Raw genomic sequence first — 24602 nt, forward strand, 5'->3', positions numbered from 1 at the left:
TGTGGGCACTTCAGGATTTCAGTCCTTCACTGCGTAGTGTGTTACCAATTGTTTTCTTGGTGACTATGGTCCCAACTGCCTTGAGATCATTGACAAGATCCTCCAGTGTGGTTCTGGGCTGATTTCTTACCGTTCTCATGATCATTGAAACTCCACGAAGTGAGATCTTGCATGGAGCCCTAGATTGAGGGAGACTGACAGTTATTTTGTGTTTCTTCCATTTGCGAATAATCGCACAGACTGTTGTCACCTTCTCACCAAGCTGCTTGGCGATGGTCTTGTAGCCCATTCCAGCCTTGTGTTGTTCTACAATCTTGTCCCTGACATCCTTGGACAGCTCTTTGGTCTTGGCCATGGTGGAGAGTTTAGAATCTGATTGATTAATTGCTTCTGTGGACCGGTGTCTTTTATACAAGTAACAAACTGAGATTAGGAGCACTCTCTTAAAGGGAGTTTTAACCTGTATAAAAGACACCTGGGAGCCAGAAATCTTGCTGATTGATAGGGGATCAAATACTTATTTCACTCATTAAAATGCAAATAAAAGTTAATCTTGGATATTTTTCATTTCTAGAAGAAGACGCACTGAGAGGAATAAGCCTTTACCTCAGAAGAAGAACACAATGTAACGCTGCATTATAATGTCAGTAGCGGTAACAACATTGAAATGGGGAAACATTAATTAATATGATTACTCGTTACTGAAAAAAGTAATGCCGTTAGTAACGCCATCTATTTATAACACCGTTATTCCATCACTGGTCATGAGTGATACAATATTTGGTAAATAAATAGCAAACATATTTCATGATGATTAAATTGGCAGTTATGCCAACATAAATATGTAGTTATCTACAGCATTGTTAGTTATATTTATTATTAGTCTTCATTATTTTTACAGTCATAACTAGTACATTTAGATTTGTTAGATTTGTTTCTGTTGGTGGTACTGGGAAAAATTGCTGCTGCAGTGCAACATGGGTACACAATGAGCATCACACACACTCTGTGCTTTCTCTTCTCCCTCTCAGTATCTCTCTTATATTTTAGTATGCAGGGCTGGTCTTCTGAAGCAAACGGTGTTACAGTGCCAGCCAGTGCATTTCAGCAGCTGTGGAGCACTTTTACTATTGAGATGAAGATGTACAAAGACTGCTACTATATTACAAACTTTCATCAGTGCTACTTAAAGGCCACCCTGTTTGTGTCACTGCACACGTCTGTGTTTGCTTCAGACAGACTGTCAGTCTGTGTATTATTTGTGGTGTTTTTTCAGTGATGCCTTCTACCGGTTAAATAGTTAGACAGTAGGTGGCGACAAGTGACTGTCTTTATGAGTGAATAAGTCGCTTATTCATTAAACTGATTTGTTTTAAAACACTGGTTTATTCAGAAAAATAAATAAGTGTTTTATGAGTCATTGAATCATTCAGTCGATTTTTTTCAAAGACTAGTTCATTCCAGAATAAAACACCACTACTGTTTGTTGCTTGGCAAAACGACAGTTCATTCACTTTTGAATTTGTTTGGAACTGTTTAGGTAGGCAGAGAATTAACTGACAAAGTAACTGCCAATACTGCATCTATATTGTGTTGAAAATATTGCGTCTACAGTTTCTCAGTGTTAACTTATTGTTTTTTTAGAGCCGATTTTGGTGTGATCTGCTTGGCATTGGGTGTCATGGGGATTCGTAAACGACAATGGGCATCGGGATGGAAGATTCAAACTTTTGATCTTGTGTAATGTTATCATAGTGGACGACAACCTTCTGCCATGCTTCACGACATCAACACAGAAAGACTAGCATGTTTAATATTTTTCTCATTCGTCCACGACAAGTTCGTCACATCTGTGACACTAGCCAATACGAGCACAGAAGCGCCTTCGAATATGCTTTCGAACATGCTGAAATGAAAGAGAGACAATAATATTGGGTATTATTGGTGGAAATTTACAATGAAGGAAATGTTTGTGGAGCTATGGCACAAATACTCCTGCATTTATGATGTTTCCTTCAGGGACAACTGTGACAGAGTGACAAAAGGTGAAATAAACACTATTTTACCTAACTTATCTTTGACAGTTCGTGCTGTCCTCTTTATGCATTCCAGATTTGTGTCCACTGTCAGGTTTTCTTTCTCTTTTGGGCTTTTCTGATGACAAGACAGGGCAAAACACTGTTTGCTAGGTATCTCCTGTCTAGTCCCGCCGTGTAGATGACAGCATCACGTCATTAAAGACGGCACTCGATGAATGGTCGGTTATCATCGCGTAGTCTTACATGTTTCTTGTTTATGACAAGATTTTAGTAGTCAAAATCACATATTTTGACACAGTGACTGTCATAACTAACAAAAAATTTTGTAGTCTGAACCCAGCATAATTGTGTATAAAAGCAGTGTTAAACTCGCAATCTGTTGGTCTGAATATCAGCACAGCTGTGATTACCTTGTGTCTCATGCCTACAGCCAAATCAAGCATTTGATTGACAGAAAGAGAAAGAATGTAGTGCAGAAAGAGTCATCAACTTTCCTGGAACAACATAAATTTTACAAACGACCAGTTGAGGTCAAAAGTTTACACCCTGCAGAATCTGCAAAATGTTAATTATTTTACCAAAATGAGAGGGATCATACAAAATGCATGTTATTTTTTTTCCGTACTGACCTGAATAAGATATTTCACATATAATACATTTACATATAGCCCACAAGAGAAGAAAATAGTTGAATTTATAAAAATGAACCTGTCCAAAATTGTACATAGACTTGATTCTTAATACTTAATAATGTTCATGAGTCCCTTGTTTGTACCGAACAGTTAAGCTGCCCGCTGTTCTTCACTGCCCACAAATTTCTCCCCTTCCAGCAATTACTGTATGATTTTGAGATCCATCTTTTCACACTGAGGACAACTGAGGGACTCGTATGCAATTACTACAGAAGGTTCAAACGCTCACTGATGCTCCAAAAGGAAGAACATTGAAGAACATCGGGCAGTTTAACTGTTCAGGACAAACAAGGGACTCATGAACAACCGTCACAAAAAAAAAAAGGGTCATTTTTATAGATTCAACTATTATTTTCTCTTTTGGACTATATGTAAAGGTCTTGTATGTGAAATATCTTAATCAGGTCAGTAATAAATAAAAAATAACATGAATTTTGTATGATCTCTCTTATTTTGGTAAAATAATGAACATTTTGCAGATTCAGCAAGGTGTATGTAAACTTTTGACCTCAACTGTATATCTGCTAAAAGTGATTTTTATTAATGATTTGGAGTGAATTATCATAAAGATGGTCTCAAAGCAAACATGGACTAAAGGTCAGGTCTGTTAAAAGTGTTACATTTGTGCATGTGAATAAGAAGTATCTTATGCTGTTCACATGCTTCAGATTAACTCCATAACTTGCATGCCTGTATGAAGGTGGTCCAATCTTTTCCAGGATATTAAGACTAAGTGTATGTGCCTGTGTCTTAAATTGTGGCTCATTTGTCAGCATTAGTGTGGGAAAGCATATGCCAACAATACTTGAAGTCTAATCCATAATGATATATGATGCTTTGCTTTATTTCTGTGCAAAACCTTGTTTTAATATTGTTACAGTTTTAAGCTATCGAAGCAGACCTCAACATATTATTGTTCTTAAAGAAAAAGTTCATCCAAAAGTTCACCTGTACAAGTTTCTTACACAGTTTAATGGCTTGAAATAAGTATTTATAGTTGGTAAATTTTCCCATTTCACTCGCCATTGCCATTAGCATCAAAAAGTTATTTTTGTACCCTGACTATAACGCAAGTTTGTTTATAGCTGAATGATTTTGTGCTCTGCATGCAGGTTGGGTTTTTCTGGGTCTGATGGCCTATATAATGACTGACTCAACAGAACAGCTGCTTCAACTGAAAGAGTAGGAAAGGAAGGGTTTGAAGAAAGAGGTAATATAAAGAAATGAGAGGAAAAAGAAATAACAGGTGACATGAGATGAAAGGAAAGTGAAGGGCAAAAAGAAGGAGAGGCTAAACAGATGAAAGATTAAGTTTTAAGAAGTTAAAAGTTGTTAATAATGCATGTACATTGTCTTAGCAACTGATTCAGAACAAATGTAAATGTGGTCTGCTCTTTATACACACTCGCACACATACGTCAGCTCTCTCATTCAGCACTCAAGTGTTTCCGGAGGCTGAATGAATTTGTATGACTCACACTGGATGCGGCATTGTGTGAAAACTAATGATTTTCAGTGACAGCCATGATTACAACTGTCCTCCACTCATTTTGTAACTCCACTTGTCTGTTTTTCTCAGCTTCACACTCTCTCATATTGAAAGGACTTTATTCTTTGTTATTTATTAATTTAGCGATTTGTTGCACAACAGACCCAACAATAAAGATGTTTTTTTTTGCTGGCTGGTCAGACCAGTAGTTCAGATTTTTACTTTCTCTGCCACAAAAATATATTCATTTTATTTTTATAATTATTTTATTTTGTCACATAAAGTATATTTAAAAAGCAGTTAAAAAAACTAATGTATTATAATTTAGAATTAAAATTATCATAACTTTCTACTTGTCCAATGGGAAATATGCAAAAAAAAAAACGAAAGAAAAATCTGAAAAATAATAGAATAATTTCTTTGTGACAAAGATACATACTGTTCAAACATTTGGAGTAGTAGGATCTTTTAAATATCTCCCTTATGCTTACCAATACTACATTTATTTAGTAAAAATGAAGATAAAATGGTGCTTAAAAACATATTTTATTAATATCAGTATTAAAAGTTGTTCTATACATTTTTTTAAACATATTTTCAGGATTCACTGATGAACAGAAAGTTCAAAAGAACAACATTTATTTAAAAATATAAATATTTTGTAACTTATGATCAATTTAATTTGTCCTTGCTTAATAAATATATTAATATGCTTAATAAAAATATTAATTTGCTAATATTCTGATTTAGTGGTTAAGAATCATTTCTTCTTATTATTAATGTTAAAAAGTCGTGCTGCCTAATATTTTTGTGTTTTATTTGAAATAGAAATATTTTGTAATTCTTTACTGTCACTTTTGATCAATTGAATACATCTTGTTGATTAAAATCAATAATTTATTTTAAAAAATTATACTGACCCCAAGATTTTAATGCATTATACAGTCAAGCCCAAAATTATTCATACCCCTGGCAAATATTGACTTAAAGTTACTTTTATTCAACCAGCAAGTTTTTTTTTTTTTTTGAGGCTTCTCCCAAAAGATAATAAGACGATGTACAAGAGGCATCATTGTGGAAAAAATTATTACTCATCTTTTATTTACAGTTGAACAAAAAGTGGCATGTCCAAAATTATTCATACCCTTCTCAATAATCAATAGAAAAGCCTTTATTGGATATTACAGCAATCAAACGCTTCCTATAATTGCTGAACAGCATTTTGCATGTCTCCCCGTTTTTTTTTTTTTTTTTTTTTGTCCATTCATCTTTAGTGATGAGCTCCAACTCTTTCAGGTTGGAGGGTCTCCTTGCCATCACCCTGATCTTTAGCTCCCTCCACAGATTCTCAATTGGATTTGAGTCAGGACTCTGGCTGGGCCACTGCAAAACATTAATGTTTTTGTCTGCTAACCATTTCTTCACCACTTTTGCTGTGTGTTTTTGGGTCAATGTTGTGCTGAAATGTCCACTGGTGCCCAAGGCCAAGTTCCTCTGCAGACTGCCTGATGTTGTTGTTGAGAATTTGGATGTATTGCTCCTTTTTCATGGTGCCGTTTACTGTGATTAGGTTCCCTGGGGCACCGGCTAAAAAACAACAAAAAAACATTAGGTTCCCACCACCATGTTTGACAGTGGGGATGGTGTTCTTAGGGTTGAAGGCTTCTCCTTTTTTACACCAAATGAAGGCTGCATCGTTGTGGCCAAACAATTAAATTTTTGTTTCATCTGACCATAAAACAGAAGACCAGAAGTCTTCTTTGTCCAGATGAGCATTTGCAAAGGCCAAGCGAGCTTTTGTGTGCCTTATCTGGAGAAGTTGTGTCCGCCTTGGTCTGCGTCTGTGGAACCCAGCGGTGTGTAGTGTCCGTTGGACTGTCTGCCTTGAGATGCTGCCACCAGCAGAGCCCAGATTCATCAGGATGGTCTTGGTGGTGATGCTTGGATTCTTTTTTACTTCTCTCACTATCCTCGTGGCCAGCACAGGTGTCACTTTTGACTTCCAACCAAGTCCTCTGAGATTTTTCACAGTGCGGACCGTCTTGTATTTTTTTTTATAATACTTTGCACTGTAGCCACTGGAACTTCAAAACATTTAGATATCGTCTTATAGCCCTTTCCTGACTTGTGAGCAGGCACAATGCGCAGCCTTTGTCTTAGCCATGACTGTCCACAAACCATCAGCAGAGAGCTTCTGTTTTTCACCTGTTGAGTTGATTAAAACAGCTGTTTCCAATGAATCAGGGTAATTAGGATGCTTTAGAACAGCTTGGACTATTTGGAATGGTACAGAACTTTGGATTTTCCCATAGACTGTGACAGTTTGCACAGGGTATGAATAATTTTGGACATGCCACTTTTTGTTCAAATGTAAATAAAAGCTGAGAAATATTTTTTTCCACAATGATGCCTCTTGTACATCGTCTTATTATCTTTTGGGAGAAGCCTGTGTCATTTCCGGTCAAAAAAAAAAAAAAAACTTGCTGGTTGAATAAAAGTAACTTTAAGTCAGAATTTGCCAGGGGTATGAATAATTTCGGGCTTGACTGTATATAGGCTCAACGTAAAGTGCTACTGCATTCTTCTTATCCAGAGTGACTTATTTTTTATTAGAGGAACAGTCCCTCCAGAGGAATCAGGAGTAAGTGCTTTACTCACGGGCAGAAACTCCAAGCTCTTTTCTCTTCTTTTATTGCCCATTATGAGATTCGAGCCTTTGGGTTTACCAGCCTGGACATTTAACCTCTAAAATGCCTCCCTATTCACAACAACCCAGACCAAAATGATTTATTAATAAACTTGAGCAACCGTGAGCACAGTTCTATATATGATCACCTAATTCATTAACATATAAGTCTTAAAGGTACAGTGCACTGAGAAAATGGAAAAATGCTCACGTAAGATTAAATTACAGCCGCTTTTGGTGCATGAAATCTTAAGTAACATTATATGTAGAGAGTGGACACTTAACATGAAATCCAGACTGTTAATTAGGCAGCATTAAAAGTCAAATGGTATTTGGATTGTCATTAACATTATGTTCTGTCAAATCGTGTTTTGAGTATGAGCAGGATCTGTAATGCATAACACCTCCTAGGCAGATCTTACACTGGCATCAGCCCAGCCGAGTAATTGAATGTCATGTTAAACCAAGACGCTAATGCTAGTCCTTACAGAATGATATCCCCTTCAGGCCGGGAGTATGGAGGGAAATCAAAAGGTTTAGCATGAATTTTTCCCTTTGAGCTAAATCGAGTCAGCATTAAACATCAATGAAGATTTCTGTTTCTCCACACACTGCTTACAGAGGTTCATCATCCCCAAGAAAAGAAAGAGAGACGTGTGTGGGCATGTGAACATTTGTGTCTCCAACAGAGTGTGCGTGAGTTTGTTTCTAAGTAGGTCGGCACAGGACGAGTTTCTGTTCTCGTTAATGGCACACGCTAATGGAGACGGGCAGATTGACTTAAGGGACAAAAATGTGGACTCACAAGGTCATGTCCCTGGAGTTTCTCCACGTGACTTTTGGATTATTATTGCTCTGTGTGTTCACAGCCCATTACCCCTTGATTCAATAAACTTCTGGCTTGAACTCAACAGCTGGTTCAGTTTTAATGGAAGGCATATTTTGCGAACCGCAACTGTAACAAATGTAGATACATCTGTTCAGACACATAAAGTACAAGGCAGAAGGTTGGAAACACTTTATAATTGGATGATTCAATACAGTTAAAGGCATTCCAGCATGCACTTCATGAAGCATGGTTGGTTTGAAAAGTCCAGAGCTTGAATCTAGACAAAGGACAGCAACTTAGATAAAGCTCTAAGGACAGATAAAAATTGTTTGCTGGTTTGTTTATTGCTATATAAACTACCAGTCAAAAGTTCTTGAACAGTAAGGTTTTTAATCTTTTATTTTTTCTCACCAAGCCTGCATTTATTTGATTCAAAATACAGCAAAAGCTGTAATATTGTGAAATATTATTTTAATATTTAAAATAACTGTTTTATGTTTGAATATATTTTAAAATCAAGCTTGTGATCAAAGCTACAGTTTTAGCATCATTAATTCATTCTGATATGATAATTTTCTGTTTAAGAAACATGCATTATTATTATTATTATCAATATTTAAAACAGTTGAGTATTTTTTTCAGGATTCTTTGATGAATAGAAAGATCCAAAGATCAGCATTTATCAGAAATAAAAAGCGTTTGTAACATTATACACTATATCAAAAGCTTGGAGTGACTGGAGTAATGATGCTAAAAAATTCAGCTTTAAAATCACAGAAATAAATTACATTTTAATATATATTCAAATAGAAAACTGTTATTTTAAATAGTAAAAATATTTCAAAATTGTACTGTTCTTGCTGTGCTTTGGATCAAATAAATGGAGGCTTGGTGAGCAGAAAAGACTTCTTTAACAAAACACAACAAAATATTACTGTTCCGAATGATAAGTTGACATTTTCATGTTTTATGTCTGCTTTTTTGTTTGCATTGGTTCGATTTTCTTTTGTTTTATCTCCATACTTGTTTGTGATGTTTCATTGTTTAAATTACTATTATAAAGAATTACAAATAGAAAAAAAGTTGATGTCTCCATATTTTGTTTAGTTTGGTTTTTATTTTGTTTATGTTGATTTGTTTTGTTCATGTCTTTCTTTCTTCAGTCGAAAATAAATGACTTTTGACTTTTGATTATAATTTTGAGAAAAATATATTTTTTTATCAGTTTAACCATTATACATCATGACAAAAATGTGACGAAGATTTAACTGACTAAAACTAGACTAAAATACTTTTTCTTATAGACTAAATAGACTAAAATGCTGAGACTAAAACTAGACTAAAATAAAATAGGATAACGTTGACAAAATATGATATATAATATGTAAAAAACAAACAAGGACTTTTAACAAGGACTAAGACTAAGTCTTAAATCGAAAATAGCTGACAAAATGAACAGTAGCTAAATGAAATGAGCACAAAGTCATAGACACACATTGCAGAGCAAATGCAAGACACGCATTTGTGGTTAAAAAGTATCTAAAATTATTATTGTTTTATTTTTTTTTAGAAAATGACATGTAGTTTCTGCTAGATAAGACCCATATTTGTCGGGTAGGATTGTATGGAGCCCTTTAAAGCTGCATTGAAACTGCAATTTGGACCTACAATCCATTGATCCCATTAAAGTCCACTATATGGAGAAAAATCCTAGAATGTTTTCCTCAAAAAAACTCGACTGAAGAAAAAAAGACATAAACATCTTGGATGAAATTGGGGTCAGTAATTGGGGTCAGGAGTTTATTCTGGAAGTAAACTAATCTTTTAAGATTTCACTCGAAGCAAGTCAGAGATTAAGAGCTTTAAAAAACAGTACAATAACAGCCAACATGCTGTTTAGCGCCATTTAATAGTTTTCAGCATTTGTCAAATATTTATAATACTTTTTCAATATTTAATAGAAGCCAGTCAGAATTCTTAATGAAGACACTTTTTAAAATATGAGACTATTATTTTTTTTGCAAAAAATCTCATTTCAGTTTTTTTCAGCGCCAATTCACATGTCTGTAATCTTTTATCTGCCTGTAATCCCTAACATCATATCAGCACCTTTAATGGACTGATGACTGTGATTTTAAGGACTGTAAGGATTTGTGTTAAATCTGCATTGATATTCTGCCCGCGAGCTGCGTCACAGGTTTCTGTAGGTGACATTCAGTGTGATTTGCTGAGAGGATCTGCAGCAGCTACAGAATCTCTGATTCAGCCGTGTATTAATGATAGATGCCTTTAAAAGCCACCCTGCAAAGCAGTCTGACATTGAGCGAGAGAGAGAGAGAGAGAGTAACTTTTTTTCCAACCACACTGATGAATAATTTCCCTCTGTCTTTTTCCCTCGCAATCTTTCTCTCTCTGTCCCATTTGAATCCCTCCCACTTTACTCTTTCCACCCTCCATCCATCATCTCTCCCGTTTCTCTCCAGAGGGAGAAATCTCCACAGAGATTTCTTTATCTGCTTTGCCTTAGATAATCCATCTTTATTCCTAACTGTGTGTGTTTCTGTGCAAGTATTTGGTAACTGTCCGTTGTACGCTTAAGGGTTGTGCATTTATTTTCTGCTCTTATTTTTTTCTTTTAGCCTGTCTTATATATACCCTATAAAATAACAGTGTATCAGAGGTATAATTATTGACTTTCTGATAAAAATAATATCAGGCAGTACCCTAGCAACACCCTGGCAACCACTTTTCATGCCAGAATAGTACTGCAGTAGCAAGTTTTGCACAGTCAACACTGTTAAATGTTAAATGAATGCTATTTATCTCTTTTTGCTCTGCAGCAGCGTCTCTGCTGCCTCACAGATTTGTGACGGTTCGCAGAGGCAGCCCAGCGGCACGCAGCGGTCAGATCAGGCCTGGAGATCGTCTTGAGGCGGTGGATGGACGATCAGTAGTGAATTTACCTCATAGAGAGCTGGCGCAGATACTGAGGAGAGCTGGAAACACACTCCGCTTGACCATCGTACCTCGCGCCAGTGCTCGTAAGTGTATTATTTCATAAACACTGCCAGTCAAAAGTTTTTGAACAGTAAGATTTTTAATGTTTTTTTTTAAAGAAGTTTTCTTTATTTCAAGTATAAAAGATATAAAAGTGAAGAAAAATGAGAAGGCATGAAAAAAACAGTACATCCTAATTTAATAAAACAAATGCCTCTTTATTGTAATCGGAAAGATGATTGACTCACATGCTGCTTAAACTGACACCACATTAAAGAGTGTGAAAAACACATTATTTTAGGACATATTGTTTATATTTCACCAAAACCGACAAATTTTGAAAGCTGAGACTTTGTAATATCTCCCAGTGCTCTCAATCTGGCCCATTTGCATGTGCAATAGGCTATACTCTCAAAATATTCTAACTTTAATCTCGTAATTGCTGCAAATTAATTCTCGCAATTTTGACTTTATTCTCTAAACTTTTTGACTTCATTCTCGAAACACTTCGACTTCAGTCTCGAAGTATTTTGACTTTATTCTCGAAATATTACAACTTTAATCTTGTAAACTTAGATTATTTTTTATTTATGTGGCACTAAAATGCCGTAGTATGATAAAAAGCAGTAATAGAAAAAATGAATTAGTGTTTCCATATTTTTATATTTTAAATGAGCCATAGATAACATTACAGCAAAAACTTCCTAACTTACTTCCTAAATCCTAATATGGTTCTCCTGTCAGATTCCTCAGAGCGAACAGAAAATGACTCTGATTATAAGAACAGGAAAACCCACAGGTCAAAACCAAAGGTGAGCAATACCTTTACCGTACAATGCCTACATATAAACTCTATGGCAAAAAAATGACAAAGAATAACTCTTTTCCTCTTTTTTTTTTACTTTGAAACACAAAGCAGGATGCCACACGGTACTACAGTGTGGAACTGGACAGGGGTCCCACTGGATTCGGCTTCAGTCTGAGAGGAGGGAGTGAATATAACATGGGCCTCTATGTGCTGGGACTGATGGAAGGAGGACCAGCCTCACGCAGCCACAAAATACAGGTGCGGATATGTGGCTTTGATCTACAAATACTTTTGGGGATAAAATTATACATAATGTCTCAAAATAACACTTTTAGAGAAATGTAAAGGGACTAAATAACAAAAATGGAAGGTTTTTAGGTTAAGGTTTGAAGCTCAAGAACAATAGAAGTCAAGAGGACATCCTTTTTTAGATATAAAGCTATATCAGCAGGTGTGTGTTAGAGGCTACAAATTGTTGCTTTTTTGGGACTTCAAGTGTAATACAGTATAAATATATTACCAGATTTTTACTTTCTCTTCAGAAATAGTGAGTGATGTAAGCCTCACCATCACATCTTTGAGATACTTAAGTGGTAACTGTGTATGTTGCAGGTGAGTGATCAGTTGGTGGAGATCAATGGAGACAGTACAGCAGGAATGACTCACAGTCAGGCTGTGGAGCAAATCAGGACTGGAGGAAGCAGGATACACCTCGTGTTCAAAAGAGGAAATGGATACGTCCCTGACTACGGTAAGACAGCAGGTCAGAGATTAGCTGAACATCACATTATCATACATCATCTAAAACATGAGTAGGTCATAATCATATTGCTTTTACAATCAGTTTGCTATCCGGAATGCTATTATGGGTTATCGGCTGTTAAATAACATAATATGTTTATGTACAAAGCAATAAGCCACAAAAGGATGTATGTAATATAAGTTTAACCATGAGTCAATATGTGGCTTCTTCATGGCTTTGTTTTTTAGATGTAGACTTGACACAGTGTGAATGAATTTAATGAATGGTGTGGTTAAAACTGATTATATATTTATGACCTCAAATGTGGCTCTTCCAGTCAAATTGAGTCAGGTTTTAGTGTTTATAATGTTTGTTTTATCACTGCCACTGTACAGATATTAAATACCACGGTTCGTACAAGGTGCTTGAATTTGACTTTTAGAAATTTAAGGCCTTGAAAACATTTAAAAATAGCAATATTCCTGAAGAGGTACTTGAAAAGTGCTTGAATTTTTTCACACACAATTCAAAAAACATCATACCTTTTTTGCTCATTTCAGTTAATGTCAGAAAACAATCGAGCTAAGCAAGTAGTAGTACTGACAGTGAGTCATTTATGCTGGAACCGCTCTGATTGATTCAAACTCACGACTTTGATCATTACTTTCAAGCGATTCACTACTAGCAAAAACCAGATCAAATTAAAAGAGCCATTCATTTTCAAATTTCAACTTTGCTTGTAATGATTTTAAAAAGCGCATAGTGATGGGTGAAACAGAGCTTTTTCGAAAATCAGTTAACCATTGTGTCGCAAAATGATTCACTGTTTCGAAGCACTCCAATTGGATCACGTATCACAAATCATTTGATTTGGGATTTAGATCTGAACGGATTCGTGAATCCTTTAGCAAATTGAGTAATTTAAATAGAAAGATTTGCAATACGTGAACTGAAGTCCCGATTTCAAATCAAGACTTCAGAGCTTGGATCGCAAATCATTTGATTCAGGTCAGGACTTCAGAGCACGTATCACGAATCATTTGATTTAGAATGTAACGGGTTCGTGAATCATTTAGCAAACTGAATAATTAAAATCAAATGATTCGCAAATTGAAGTAGATCATATTCAAATCAAGACTTCAGAGTGTGGATTGCAAATCATTTGATTCAGGTCAGGACTTCGGAGCATGTATCATGAATCATTTAACTTAGATCGGAACAGGTTTGTGAATCATTTAGCAAATTGAATAATTCAAATTGAATGGTTCGCGATACGTGAATGGAAGTTTCGATTTAAATCTAATTCAAATCAAGACTTTAGAGTGTGGACCACAAATCATTTGATTCAGGTCAGGACTTCGGAGCATATATCACGAATCATTTGATTTAGAACGGAACGGGTTCGTGAATCATTTAGCAAATGGAATAATTCAAAGTGAATGATTTGCAATACGTCCCGATTTTAATCGAATTCAGATCAAGACTTTAGAGCGTGGATCGCAAATCATTTGATTCAGGTCAGGACTTCAGAGCACGTATCACGAATCATTTGATTTAGAACGGAACGGGTTCGTGAATCATTTAGCAAATGGAATAATTCAAAGTGAATGATTTGCAATACGTCCCGATTTTAATCGAATTCAGATCAAGACTTTAGAGCGTGGATCGCAAATCATTTGATTCAGGTCAGGACTTCAGAGCACGTATCACGAATCATTTGATTTAGAACGGAACGGGTTCGTGAATCATTTAGCAAATGGAATAATTCAAAGTGAATGATTTGCAATACGTCCCGATTTTAATCGAATTCAGATCAAGACTTTAGAGCGTGGATCGCAAATCATTTGATTCAGGTCAGGACTTCAGAGCACGTATCACGAATCATTTGATTTAGAACGGAACGGGTTCGTGAATCATTTAGCAAATGGAATAATTCAAAGTGAATGATTTGCAATACGTCCCGATTTTAATCGAATTCAGATCAAGACTTTAGAGCTCGGATTGCAAATCATTTGACTCAGGTCAGGACTTTAGAGTGCTGTCGCAAATTGTTTGGTGTACATCAGAACAGGTTCGTAAATCATTTAGCAAATTGAATAATTCAAATTGAATGATTTGCGATACGTGAATTGAAGTCTCGATTTAAATCAAATTCAAATCAAGACTTCAGAGTGTGGATCACAAATCATTTGATTCAGGTCAGGACTTCAGAGCATGTATAATGAATCATTTGATTTAGATCGGAACGAGTTTCTGAATCATTTAGCAAATTGAATAATTCAAATCGAATGATTTGCGTTACACGAATTGAAGTACCGATTTAGATCAAATTCAAATCAAGACTTCAGAGCGTGAATCGCAAATCATTTGATTCAGGTCAGGACTTCGGAGCATGTATCATGAATCATTTGATTTAGATCAGAACGGGTTCGTGAATCATTTAGCAAATTGAATAATTCAAATCGATTGATTCGCGATTTAAATCAAATTCAAATCAAGACTTTGAATGTGGATTGCAAATCATTTGATTCAGGTCAGGACTTCGGAGCGCATATCACAAATCGTTTGATTTAAATCGGAATGGGTTTGTGAATCATTTAGCAACTAAATAATTCAAATCGAATGATTTGCGAATCATTTGATTCAAGTCTGGACTTCGGAGCGCTTATTTTTACTATAGTAAAAGTGTAGTTTACTTTGTCATACTTTGCATGTGCTTCACTTTTGCCATTTTTATTAGTATTTTTATTTATCTATTTCTCTTTTTTTAGACATTGTTCGATGAGTGAGATCAAAATAAAAAAAGTAGTGCTCAAAGTCCTGGAATTTCATTTTAGAGTATCTGTACGAACCCTGGAATATGTCAACAGTTTCTTTTTATCTATTAGCTACTAACAGCTGTTCTCTGCTTTCTTATTTGGATTTTTCCTTTTTCTATTCTCTTTGATTTCATATTTTTTATATTCCTTATCCACTTTCATTAACAAATTATTTTTGTTCACGTCTACTAATTTGCTTTTGCCCTTCATCCTTATTTTTATCTCATTGTTTTCTTCTGGTTTTCATGTTCTTTGATCTTCCATTGTCTTTATTTCCTATGAACCATTTTTTAATTAATTTCACTCTTCTCCTTACTTCCATGAGCAAATTTTTTCTGCCTATTTCTACCTTCCATAACACTTTATTTTCATTCTTTCGGCCTTCCCTCTTTCTCTTCCTCCTCCTTCTCCTCCTTTAGTGGAGCTCTCCAGTCTCTCTCTCTGTATGACCAACTCCAAGCTGGGCGAACCGTGTTTCTATGTGATTGGAAGGACAGAAAATACGCGGTTGGTAGCTGTTCCTGTTAGTTCTTCATTTTACTGTTTCTCTACATCTCTCTCATATTTCTCTGTCGTCTCAACGTCTTTGACTGTGCTTGCTGGTCTCCCTGTCGTATGTTGATAATACACCAAGAGTCACTGTTATGTCAAAAAACAGTTATGAATGTTTGTTTGTAATTCCAGATAAAGCTAGGTAACTTGCAGTCTATTATATTTTTTAAATGTGACCCTGGACCTCAAAACCAGTCGTAAGGGTCCATTTTTATTGCTTATCGCTTTCCATTGGGGTACTTTTTTTTTAGGATAAGACAAAATTTGTCTGAGACACAACTATTTGAAAATCTGTAATCTGAGGGGGCAAATAAATCCAAATATTTAGAAAATCACCTCTAAAGTTGTCCAAATGAAGTTCTTAGCAATGCATATTACTAATCAAAAATTAAGTTTTTATATATTTATGGTAGGAAATTTATTAAATCTTTTTGAAACATGATAATTATGTAATATCCTAAGGATAATATGAATATAAACCAACCAAATGAGCATAATTAAGAGACATTATGTTATTTTGACAGACAGTTATATCATGCCAAACATGCTTTGCATTTTGAGGAGACGCCAGGCTTCAGTTGCTCGGATATGAGAGGAGAATTTCTCACAGAATGGAATGATGATAAGGGGATATGATTAAATCCATTCATTTTATTATTACATTATCTTGTTTCTTCCAAAATGCTGTCCATCAATTTTCAGTGCAGCTCCTTGTTTAAATAGAGAAAACAAAATATGATGCAGAGATGTCCTTTGACACTGCAGCAGCCCTTAGTTGGCCCTCTCATTAACATTTTTAATTGGTCCTTTTTATTCCATACCAGTTTATCTTAAATAATATCTTGGTCGTTTATCTTGGTAATTCAGTTCTGCCACACTGAGACTGCAAATGGCTTCACTGTTGTTAATCATCTAATTTGGGACAATTAAAAATGAGTTAGTTCTTAATTATATTAATCAATTATATTATTCATGCTAAGATTCTGATTAATCCAAAGGTTTAGGTATGGTTTAACTTTGGTTTTACTGTAATTGTAAACACATTTAAATAGTTATTTATATATGTTATGTCATACTTTATTGCATATAATTAAGTGGTTCATTATTAGCATATCAAACAGACGCTTTTGCATTTCAAAGCTTCTTAGCTTTTAGTTTTAATGAGTCAGCCGCAGCTTTAAATGTGCAGCAGACGGCACATTCATAATGACCTCAAAGTCCTCACTAAATAGGGTGACAAAAGACCAGAGTGAAACACTTGAAGTACTCTGGAACATTGGATGTGATTGGTTTTCAAAACTCTCTAAACCATAATTGACTTTCCATTTTACTTGAACAAGAGTTGCTGAAATATTTTCTCACACAAGTCCTGTCTTCTAAAATCTAACAACAGCACTGAACTATTTATAACAAAGTTTGTGAATGTTTAAGAAATGCCATTATTTACACATCGTCATGTTGTTCCAAACCTTTATTCTGTTACTTTTCTATACTCCCTAAAAAAAAAACAAAGTAGTGTATGATTCATACCCTATATATACAAATCTCATCATTGACATCAAACCTGAAGTAACAATAAAGAGGAAGCTTTTCAGTGAATAATCAACTTAGATTTTGGTCTGTCTGATAAATTTTGATCATTCAACCACTGTGACCCATTCCATGACCCATGTGCCGCTAGAGGGCACATATTTAAAACAAACGGTAGAAACAATGGCGTAGTTTGATGACACCGTAAATGAGTGTGGAATCATGGGAGTTTTTGTCTTCATTCTCACAGCCGATGCACAAGTGAGTGAGTACACCCTGAGTGAACTTGTCCAAAGTGTCAATATATTGTGTTAGATTAGATAAGATTAGATTCAACTTTATTGTCATTACACATGTACAACTACAAGGCAACGAAAAGCAGTTTAGGTCTAATCAGGAGTGCAATAAGCAGCAAGTGCAGGATAAAGGTATAAGTTATAAGTGCACTTATAGGGAATATGTACAGGGAGAAACTATGGATAATATTTACAGATGAAGTACTGTGAGCATAATTTACAGATGATAACTACAATTAGAATGTACAAATAGATGAACACAATATACAGGTTGCTATTAACTATAATATAAATTGCAGGTAGATACGAACATAATATACAGGTTACTGTTTACTGAAGCAGGTAGGCATGGGCCGGTATAAGATTCTGACGGTATGATAACCTTGGATAAAAATATCACGGTTTCACGGTATCACGGTATTGTAATTACTGCTCTACAATGTTATATTTAAATGTCTGGGTAAAAAAAAAAAAAAAACATTTTTTTTTTTTTTTTAACTGAACACAGTATATTTTATTTTAGGAAACATATAGAACATTTTGTAACATGGAACATCAGGCAAAATAATTAAAATCAATAATTGAAACTTCTTAATTAAATTTAATTTCAGTCACTTCACTTCAAAAACAAATCCTTCTAAATGGAAAAAATGCAATCACTAATCAAAGCAAAAATATGACCAAGTTCCAAAAATAAAAAAATACTCAAAGACACAGGAGAGCCAGCGAGTGTTTTCTTTTTTCTTTTCTTTTTTAATGCTGTGATTTTGAAAAGATGTTAAAGGTACACTGTGTAATATTTAAGATGATCTCTAGACAGAGGTGCAATAACTGTTTTCAGGGGTGCATAAAGACCTTAATGAACCATTATGTTTTTATTAACTTAGAATTATCAGCTTGCGAAAAAAAAAACACTGACACAATGATGAACAAGTAACAGTAATATTCACAATAATATAGCTTTATTGAATGATTAAGTAAGTGTAATTCCTTAAATTACGTTTAAAAAGAAATCTCACTATTCGTTGCTGTCAAAAACGGCGTGATTTTAATCCTGTATTGGCTTCCGTAGTTCTGTAAAGGGAGGGGTTAGCGGTGGACTGTTGCAATTCACAACTTCGCCACTAGATGCCGCAACAATCTACACACTGCACCTTTAACGTAGCAGAAGACTTAAAAGCAAAGACGTGATTTCACTTTAACTTAATTGTTGTACTAATGTTCAATCACAGAAACGTAACGTTAGTACATATAGTCTGCTATTCCCCACTCTGTGTTGTGGGGGTTCACCTCCTTCGGCCATCCTGAGCTTTTATTACCCGAGTCTCACTGACTATGGACCACGTTCACAATCACAGACACGCGCCAGCCAGCAGTAACCGCTGGGGGAGGGGCTGCATTGTTTTCGCTGCAGGTACGCACACACACAGCCTAGTAGCGAGTCCTGCACTTTCACTTTGACGACAGAAAATGCACATATCATAGGAACGGTATAACTTTTTTTGTTTGCGGTTTTGAAACCGTGACTTTTTCAAACCGCGGTAAACCTTGAAACCGGTTATCATCCCATGCCTAGAAGCAGGAATTTACAAATTGACATGTATAGATATAGATTTATCACAAATTTACAGTATGTATATGTGCAATGGAAATGTGCATTTACAAATGGGTATGTACAGCGTAGTGCAATAAATATTAAGTAGTGCAATGGTAGTGGGGAGTGTGTGGGGGTGGGGGCCAAGGGTCAGTGGAGGTCAGAGTTCAATAAGGAGACAGCTCTGGGAAAGAAGCTGTTCCTCAGTCTGCTAGTTCTTGTCCTGTGGCATCTGAAACGCCTGTCAGAAGGCAGGAGAGAAAACAGTTTGTGGGCGGGATGAGAGAAATCCTTAAGAATACTGCGTGCTCGACGCAGACAGTGCTTCTTCTGGATGTCCTCAATGGATGGAAGTGGAGTCTCTATGATGCGTTGGGCAGTTTTCACCACCCGCTGCAGTGCCTTACGCTCCGCAACAGAGCAGTTTCCGTACCAGACTGTGACACAGTTCGTAAGGATGCTTTCTATCGTGCAGCATTAGAAGTTCACCAGGATAGCTGAGGACAGCTGGTTCTTCTTAAGTGTCCTCAAGGAGAACAGGCGCTGGTGAGCCTTCTTGACCAGGCTGGAGGTGTTGGTGGTCCAGGATACATCCTCCGCAATGTGGGTCCCCAGGAACTTAAAGGATGAAACAGGCCCCATTGTTAGCACCATTGTTATCTGGCTCTGCCTTAATCATTCTGGGCATGGAATTGACCAGAGCTGCACAGGTTGTTGCTGGGATCCTCTGGGATCCTCACGGAGCTGCTGGACGTTAGACACATGGTGCTTTTCCACCTTACGCTTGAGGATGCCCCACAGGTGCTTAATAGGGTTCAGGTCTGGAGACATACTTGGCCACCCCATCACCTTCAGCTTTCTCAGCAATGCAGTTGTGGTGTGTTTGGGATCGTTATCATGTTGGAAAACTGCCGTTCGGCCTAGTTTCTGGATGGAAGGCATCATGTTCTGCTCCAGAATGTACAGTACATAATGAATCCATGTTTCCCTCAATGAACTGCAGCTCCCCAGAACCAGCAGCACTCAGCAACCCCAGACCATGATGCTACCACCACCATGCTTGACTGTAGGCAAGACACAATTTTCTTGGTACTTCTCACCAGGGCATCGCCAAACAGGCTGGACACCATCTGAGCCAAACAAGTTTATCTTATAGTCTCATCAGACCACAGGACATGGTTTCAGTAATTCATGCTCTTGGACAGGTTGTCTTCAGCAAACTGTTTGTGAGCTTTCTTGTGAGCCAGCTTCAGATAAGGCTTCCTTCTGGGACAATGCCTATGCAATCTGACTTGTTGCAATGTGCGACGTTTGGTCTGAACACTGACAAGCTGACCTTCTACTTTTGCAACCTTTAAAGCAATGCTGGCAGCACTCATGAATCTGTTTTTTTGAAGCCAGGTTCTGCACCTGATGCACAGAACGAGTGCTCAACTTCGCTGATCGACCTTTGCAAGGCCTGTTCTGAATGGAACCCATCTTGGAAAAACTCTGTATGACCCTGACCACTCTAGTGTAACTTCAGGGTGTTACTAAACCTCTAATAGCCTTGACCATCTTTGTGGAGAGCAACAATTCTAATTCTCAAATTCTCAGAGAGTTCTTTGCTATGAGATGCCATGTTGAACATCCAGTGGTCAGTATGAGAAAACTAAGCACCTAAACAGCATACTGCTTTTATCACTTAGGGAGTACTCACTTTTGTTGCCAGCTATTTTGACAATAATGGCTTTATGTTGAGTAATTTTCAGGGGACAATGAATCTATACTGCTATACAAGCTGCACATTGACTACTCTAAAATATCCAAGTTTCATTTCTATAGTATTGTCCCTAGAGAAGATATACTAAAATTGTTGCTGAAATGTGAGGGGTGTACTCACTTTTGTGAGATACTGTATAACACTGTTCTAGTGGTTTTTGGATATTTAAACAAAAAAAAAACTTACATATTGTGCCTCTAAACAACAAAAACAATTAAAAAAGACAAAAACACAACAAAATACTGAAAATTTAAAATTTAAATAAAACCGAAAAAGTAAAAACATTAGTAACTATACTATTATCTCAGTGATACTAAGGTGGAATTTACACAACACCATTTTCAACTTTTTAATACGTTTTGGCCTTTCATTTACATGACAAAGGCAGGACCTGAAAACACAAACATTTGAAAACAGGGTTCAAAGTGCTTGTTTTTGAAAACAATACCATTATCATCTCTGTGTGAACTACGAAAACGTGAATTTGTGAAAACGGTGACATCATGCTTAGTACATGAATACAGTGTTTTGAATCATTTTCGCAGATTCATGTGAACAGAGATAATTTTACAATGTTGTCATCTGTACTCTTAAGCTTTTCAAAAATGCAAAGTGAAAACATTGTTGCCATGTAAACATACCCTGAAATAACAATGGTCATTATAAACTGTCATTGTACGGAAAATAATAAAAAATTCTCCCTTTGTTTTCTACGGAAAACAAGTTTGGAATGTAATAATGTGACATAATCCAGTGACTAAATGATGAATATTCATTTTTGGATGAACTATCCCTTTAACATTTGTTTTTCTTCTTTTCTCTCCACCATTATCATCATACATTTCACTCTCAGACCGTGATAACGTCACAGCCGTCTCCTCCTCACCCCAGGCCCTGCAGTCGGGTATGGCTACAGTGAGCCGTCGCCGTGCTCAACAGGATGCCACATCCAGAGTTCAAAAACCAGAGAAGACCAACCGAGAGCGGAGAGAACAGAGAGAGCGGGGAAGTGACGGAGGAGACCGCGAGAGCCCTGACAGTCTCGAGGGTGGCAGTCAGGGCAGGGGGCGAAGGTCGAAAGACGAAAGGAGGAGACGAAGGACACAGAGCTTGCTTAGAAACACAGAACATAGTGAAGAAAACACGGAGAGAAGGGTTGAAAGAGATGGGAGAAAGAGGGAAAACGATAACGAGAGAAGGCAAGACAGGTCAAGACGGAGCAAGAGCGAGGAGAGGGTAAAATGTGTAGAGAGAAAGAGGGGAAAAGACGAAAGCAAGAAAACACAAACTATCAATAACCAGAGACTTCCTGAGCCTAAACTGCAGTGGGAGGAAGACGAGGAGGAGGACGAGAGAGAACAAAAGTGGATGAGAGAGAGAGAAAGGCTGAAAGACAAAGAATGGGAGAGAGCTTCAGAGAGCGACAAGGAATGTGAGGCAGATAAGAAAGTGCTTGAGTGGGAGCTGAACAAAAAAACTGAACGAGGGATTCCAGACGAAATGAACATAGAGCAACAAAGTGAAACTGGAGCAGAAACGAGTTTCCGTAATCGTCTGCCTTATTTGGGCGTCCGTGTGCTGCCTCTGGAAATTCAGACCCGCCCACATCAACCTTTATCTGGCCTCTCATTGGAGCAGCCAGTGATAGACTCTGAATTCAATCGAACCCCATTTGCTTTCCTCACATCTGCGCCGCTCGACTCAGACTGCGCAGAGTCCGAATCGGGAGCTAGTGTGTCTGAGTGTAGCGCTTCTGCAGCCAGTATCTCTGGTCTCTCAGCGTATCTGAATGAAAGCCTTACCTTGAAAGCCACACAAAGGGCCCCGGGGCCTCCTCTTCCAGGCCGCTGGCTAAAACCCAGCTCTCAGAGGCTTATTAGAGAGGTTGAGAAAGGTGGAGAAATAGAAACATGATTTATGTTGCAAACCATCACTATTACTATTGTTCATACTTAAGTTTAAAGTCGTGATGAAACAGAAGTAGCAGCGATGATCTTTCGGATTTGTGGCGTACATCTGATTGAAATGAAAGAAATGACCAAATCCAAAATTATTCAGACACCAGATATAATTTTTGATATTTTCTATACTAGTGGGTGCAGGACACTATAGTTAATTTATGTAAGTGAAGATAGCAAAATAAAGTAAACTGCGACATATTATATCCAAAACATTTTTAATACAGTGGACTACCAGTAAAATTGATAAAAATATGGGAGCAAAAATTATTCAGACACTTTGACCTGACCATGTTTTGCTTAAGTGTTTTTTCTATAATTGCTAATATGACCTTTTTAGACCACAGACTGAACAAAATTAAGCATTGCTTGGTTGGTCAACAAAGTATTGATAGTTAGATTGAATTTTTGGTTGATTGTAATCCATTAAATACCTTTACATCAATGTTATCTGACATTATCAAGATTGTATTGGATTGAGGCAGATCTGAATGCGAGTTTGCAGCTGATTGAAAGAAAAGGGCGAAGCTTAAGCAAACAAAATCCAGTATGCGTCGCCAGAAGCAACAGTATTGGCAATAAACATTTTTTTTTACCTGCAAAATTCCATTGAAATTTTGCTAATGTGACTGCACCTTAAGAGTATGCTTTTTGACTCAGCCAGTAAGCAATTTACATAAATTTACATGTATTCACTTAGTAGGCGCTTTTATCCAAGGTGACTGACAAATGAGGAAAATAACAAGCAATTTGTGCCAAAAGTATTCAATAGTACACAATTCCAAGTTTAAAGTATCAACCAGAACATGCTTAGAAACACATAAAGCACCATTGAAACCATCCACAGCAGTGTAGCATCATGGTGGTGAGTTTTGCATAAGCAAACCACTTACTGGACATTATTATTATGATATTTTAGTTTTTCCTGCTCATTTAAGAATTTTTGAACACTCCTATTGCTTGCTCTCTTAAGCCTTTCTCTCTTCTTCTCTTCCACTTTGTCCTCCATAAAGAAGGTCTGCAGTTATCAACACTACATCTTTTACTTTTGTGCCAGACTGTTTGTACAGTGTGTTGACTTTGTATGCAACAAAACTATCATGTGAAGGGCCAAATATTCTTTCATGCTAGCTTGAGTCCAGTTTTAATCTTTTCTCTTCAGTTATGCTTTTGGATGTTTTAAATCTTTAACAGTGCTCCATATAAACCAGCAAATTAGTATATGGTGTATGATTACAATTCATTAGCTACTAAGTTATATGCTAACATTCAAAAGTTTGGGGGCAGTACTTTTGTTTTATGTTTTGATCTTTCTATTCATCAAAACATCCTTTTAAAAAAGTATTACAGTTTACTTTAGCATCAAATCAGCATATTAGAATGATTTCTGAAGGATCATGTGACACTGAAGACTGAAGTAATGATGCTGAAAATTCAGCTTTGCATCACAGAAATAAATTACTTTTGAAAATATAGACAAATATGTTATAGGTTATTTTAAGTTGCAATAATATTACACAGTATTGCTGTTTTTATTGTATTTTTTGACAACTTTGGTGAGTATAAGAGACATTTTAAAAACATTACTGACCTCAAACTTTTGAATGGTAGTTTATTCTAAGATTATGTTTAAAACATTAACTTATAATTTGTTAAACACCTAAAAATAAGCATTACCCCGATCTTTGCTAAACAGCCTTGAAAGGATGATTGCGTACTTTAGCATTCTTGTGAATGGTGTGTGTATAGTGTGTTAAAGTACACTGTTAAGAGGAGATATACAGTTAAAGCCAAAAGTTTACATACACC

General features: G+C 36.4%; 1 protein-coding gene across 1 annotated transcript in view; it reads left to right on the plus strand.

The window, feature by feature from the left end:
• Window positions 1-24286, plus strand: part of magixb (MAGI family member, X-linked b) — a 100816-nt gene extending 76530 nt beyond the window's left edge. Inside the window, exons 13-17 of the mRNA XM_073819636.1 lie at window positions 10576-10776; window positions 11477-11544; window positions 11649-11798; window positions 12153-12291; window positions 21689-24286. Of these exons, the coding sequence (XP_073675737.1) occupies window positions 10576-10776; window positions 11477-11544; window positions 11649-11798; window positions 12153-12291; window positions 21689-22749 (1619 nt within the window). The 3' untranslated portion in view covers window positions 22750-24286. The remainder of the gene's footprint in view (window positions 1-10575; window positions 10777-11476; window positions 11545-11648; window positions 11799-12152; window positions 12292-21688) is intronic.
• The last annotated feature ends 316 nt before the right edge of the window (window positions 24287-24602 follow it).

The sequence above is a fragment of the Garra rufa genome, chromosome 15 (genome assembly GCF_049309525.1).
Source record: "Garra rufa chromosome 15, GarRuf1.0, whole genome shotgun sequence".
Lineage (NCBI taxonomy): Eukaryota > Metazoa > Chordata > Actinopteri > Cypriniformes > Cyprinidae > Garra > Garra rufa.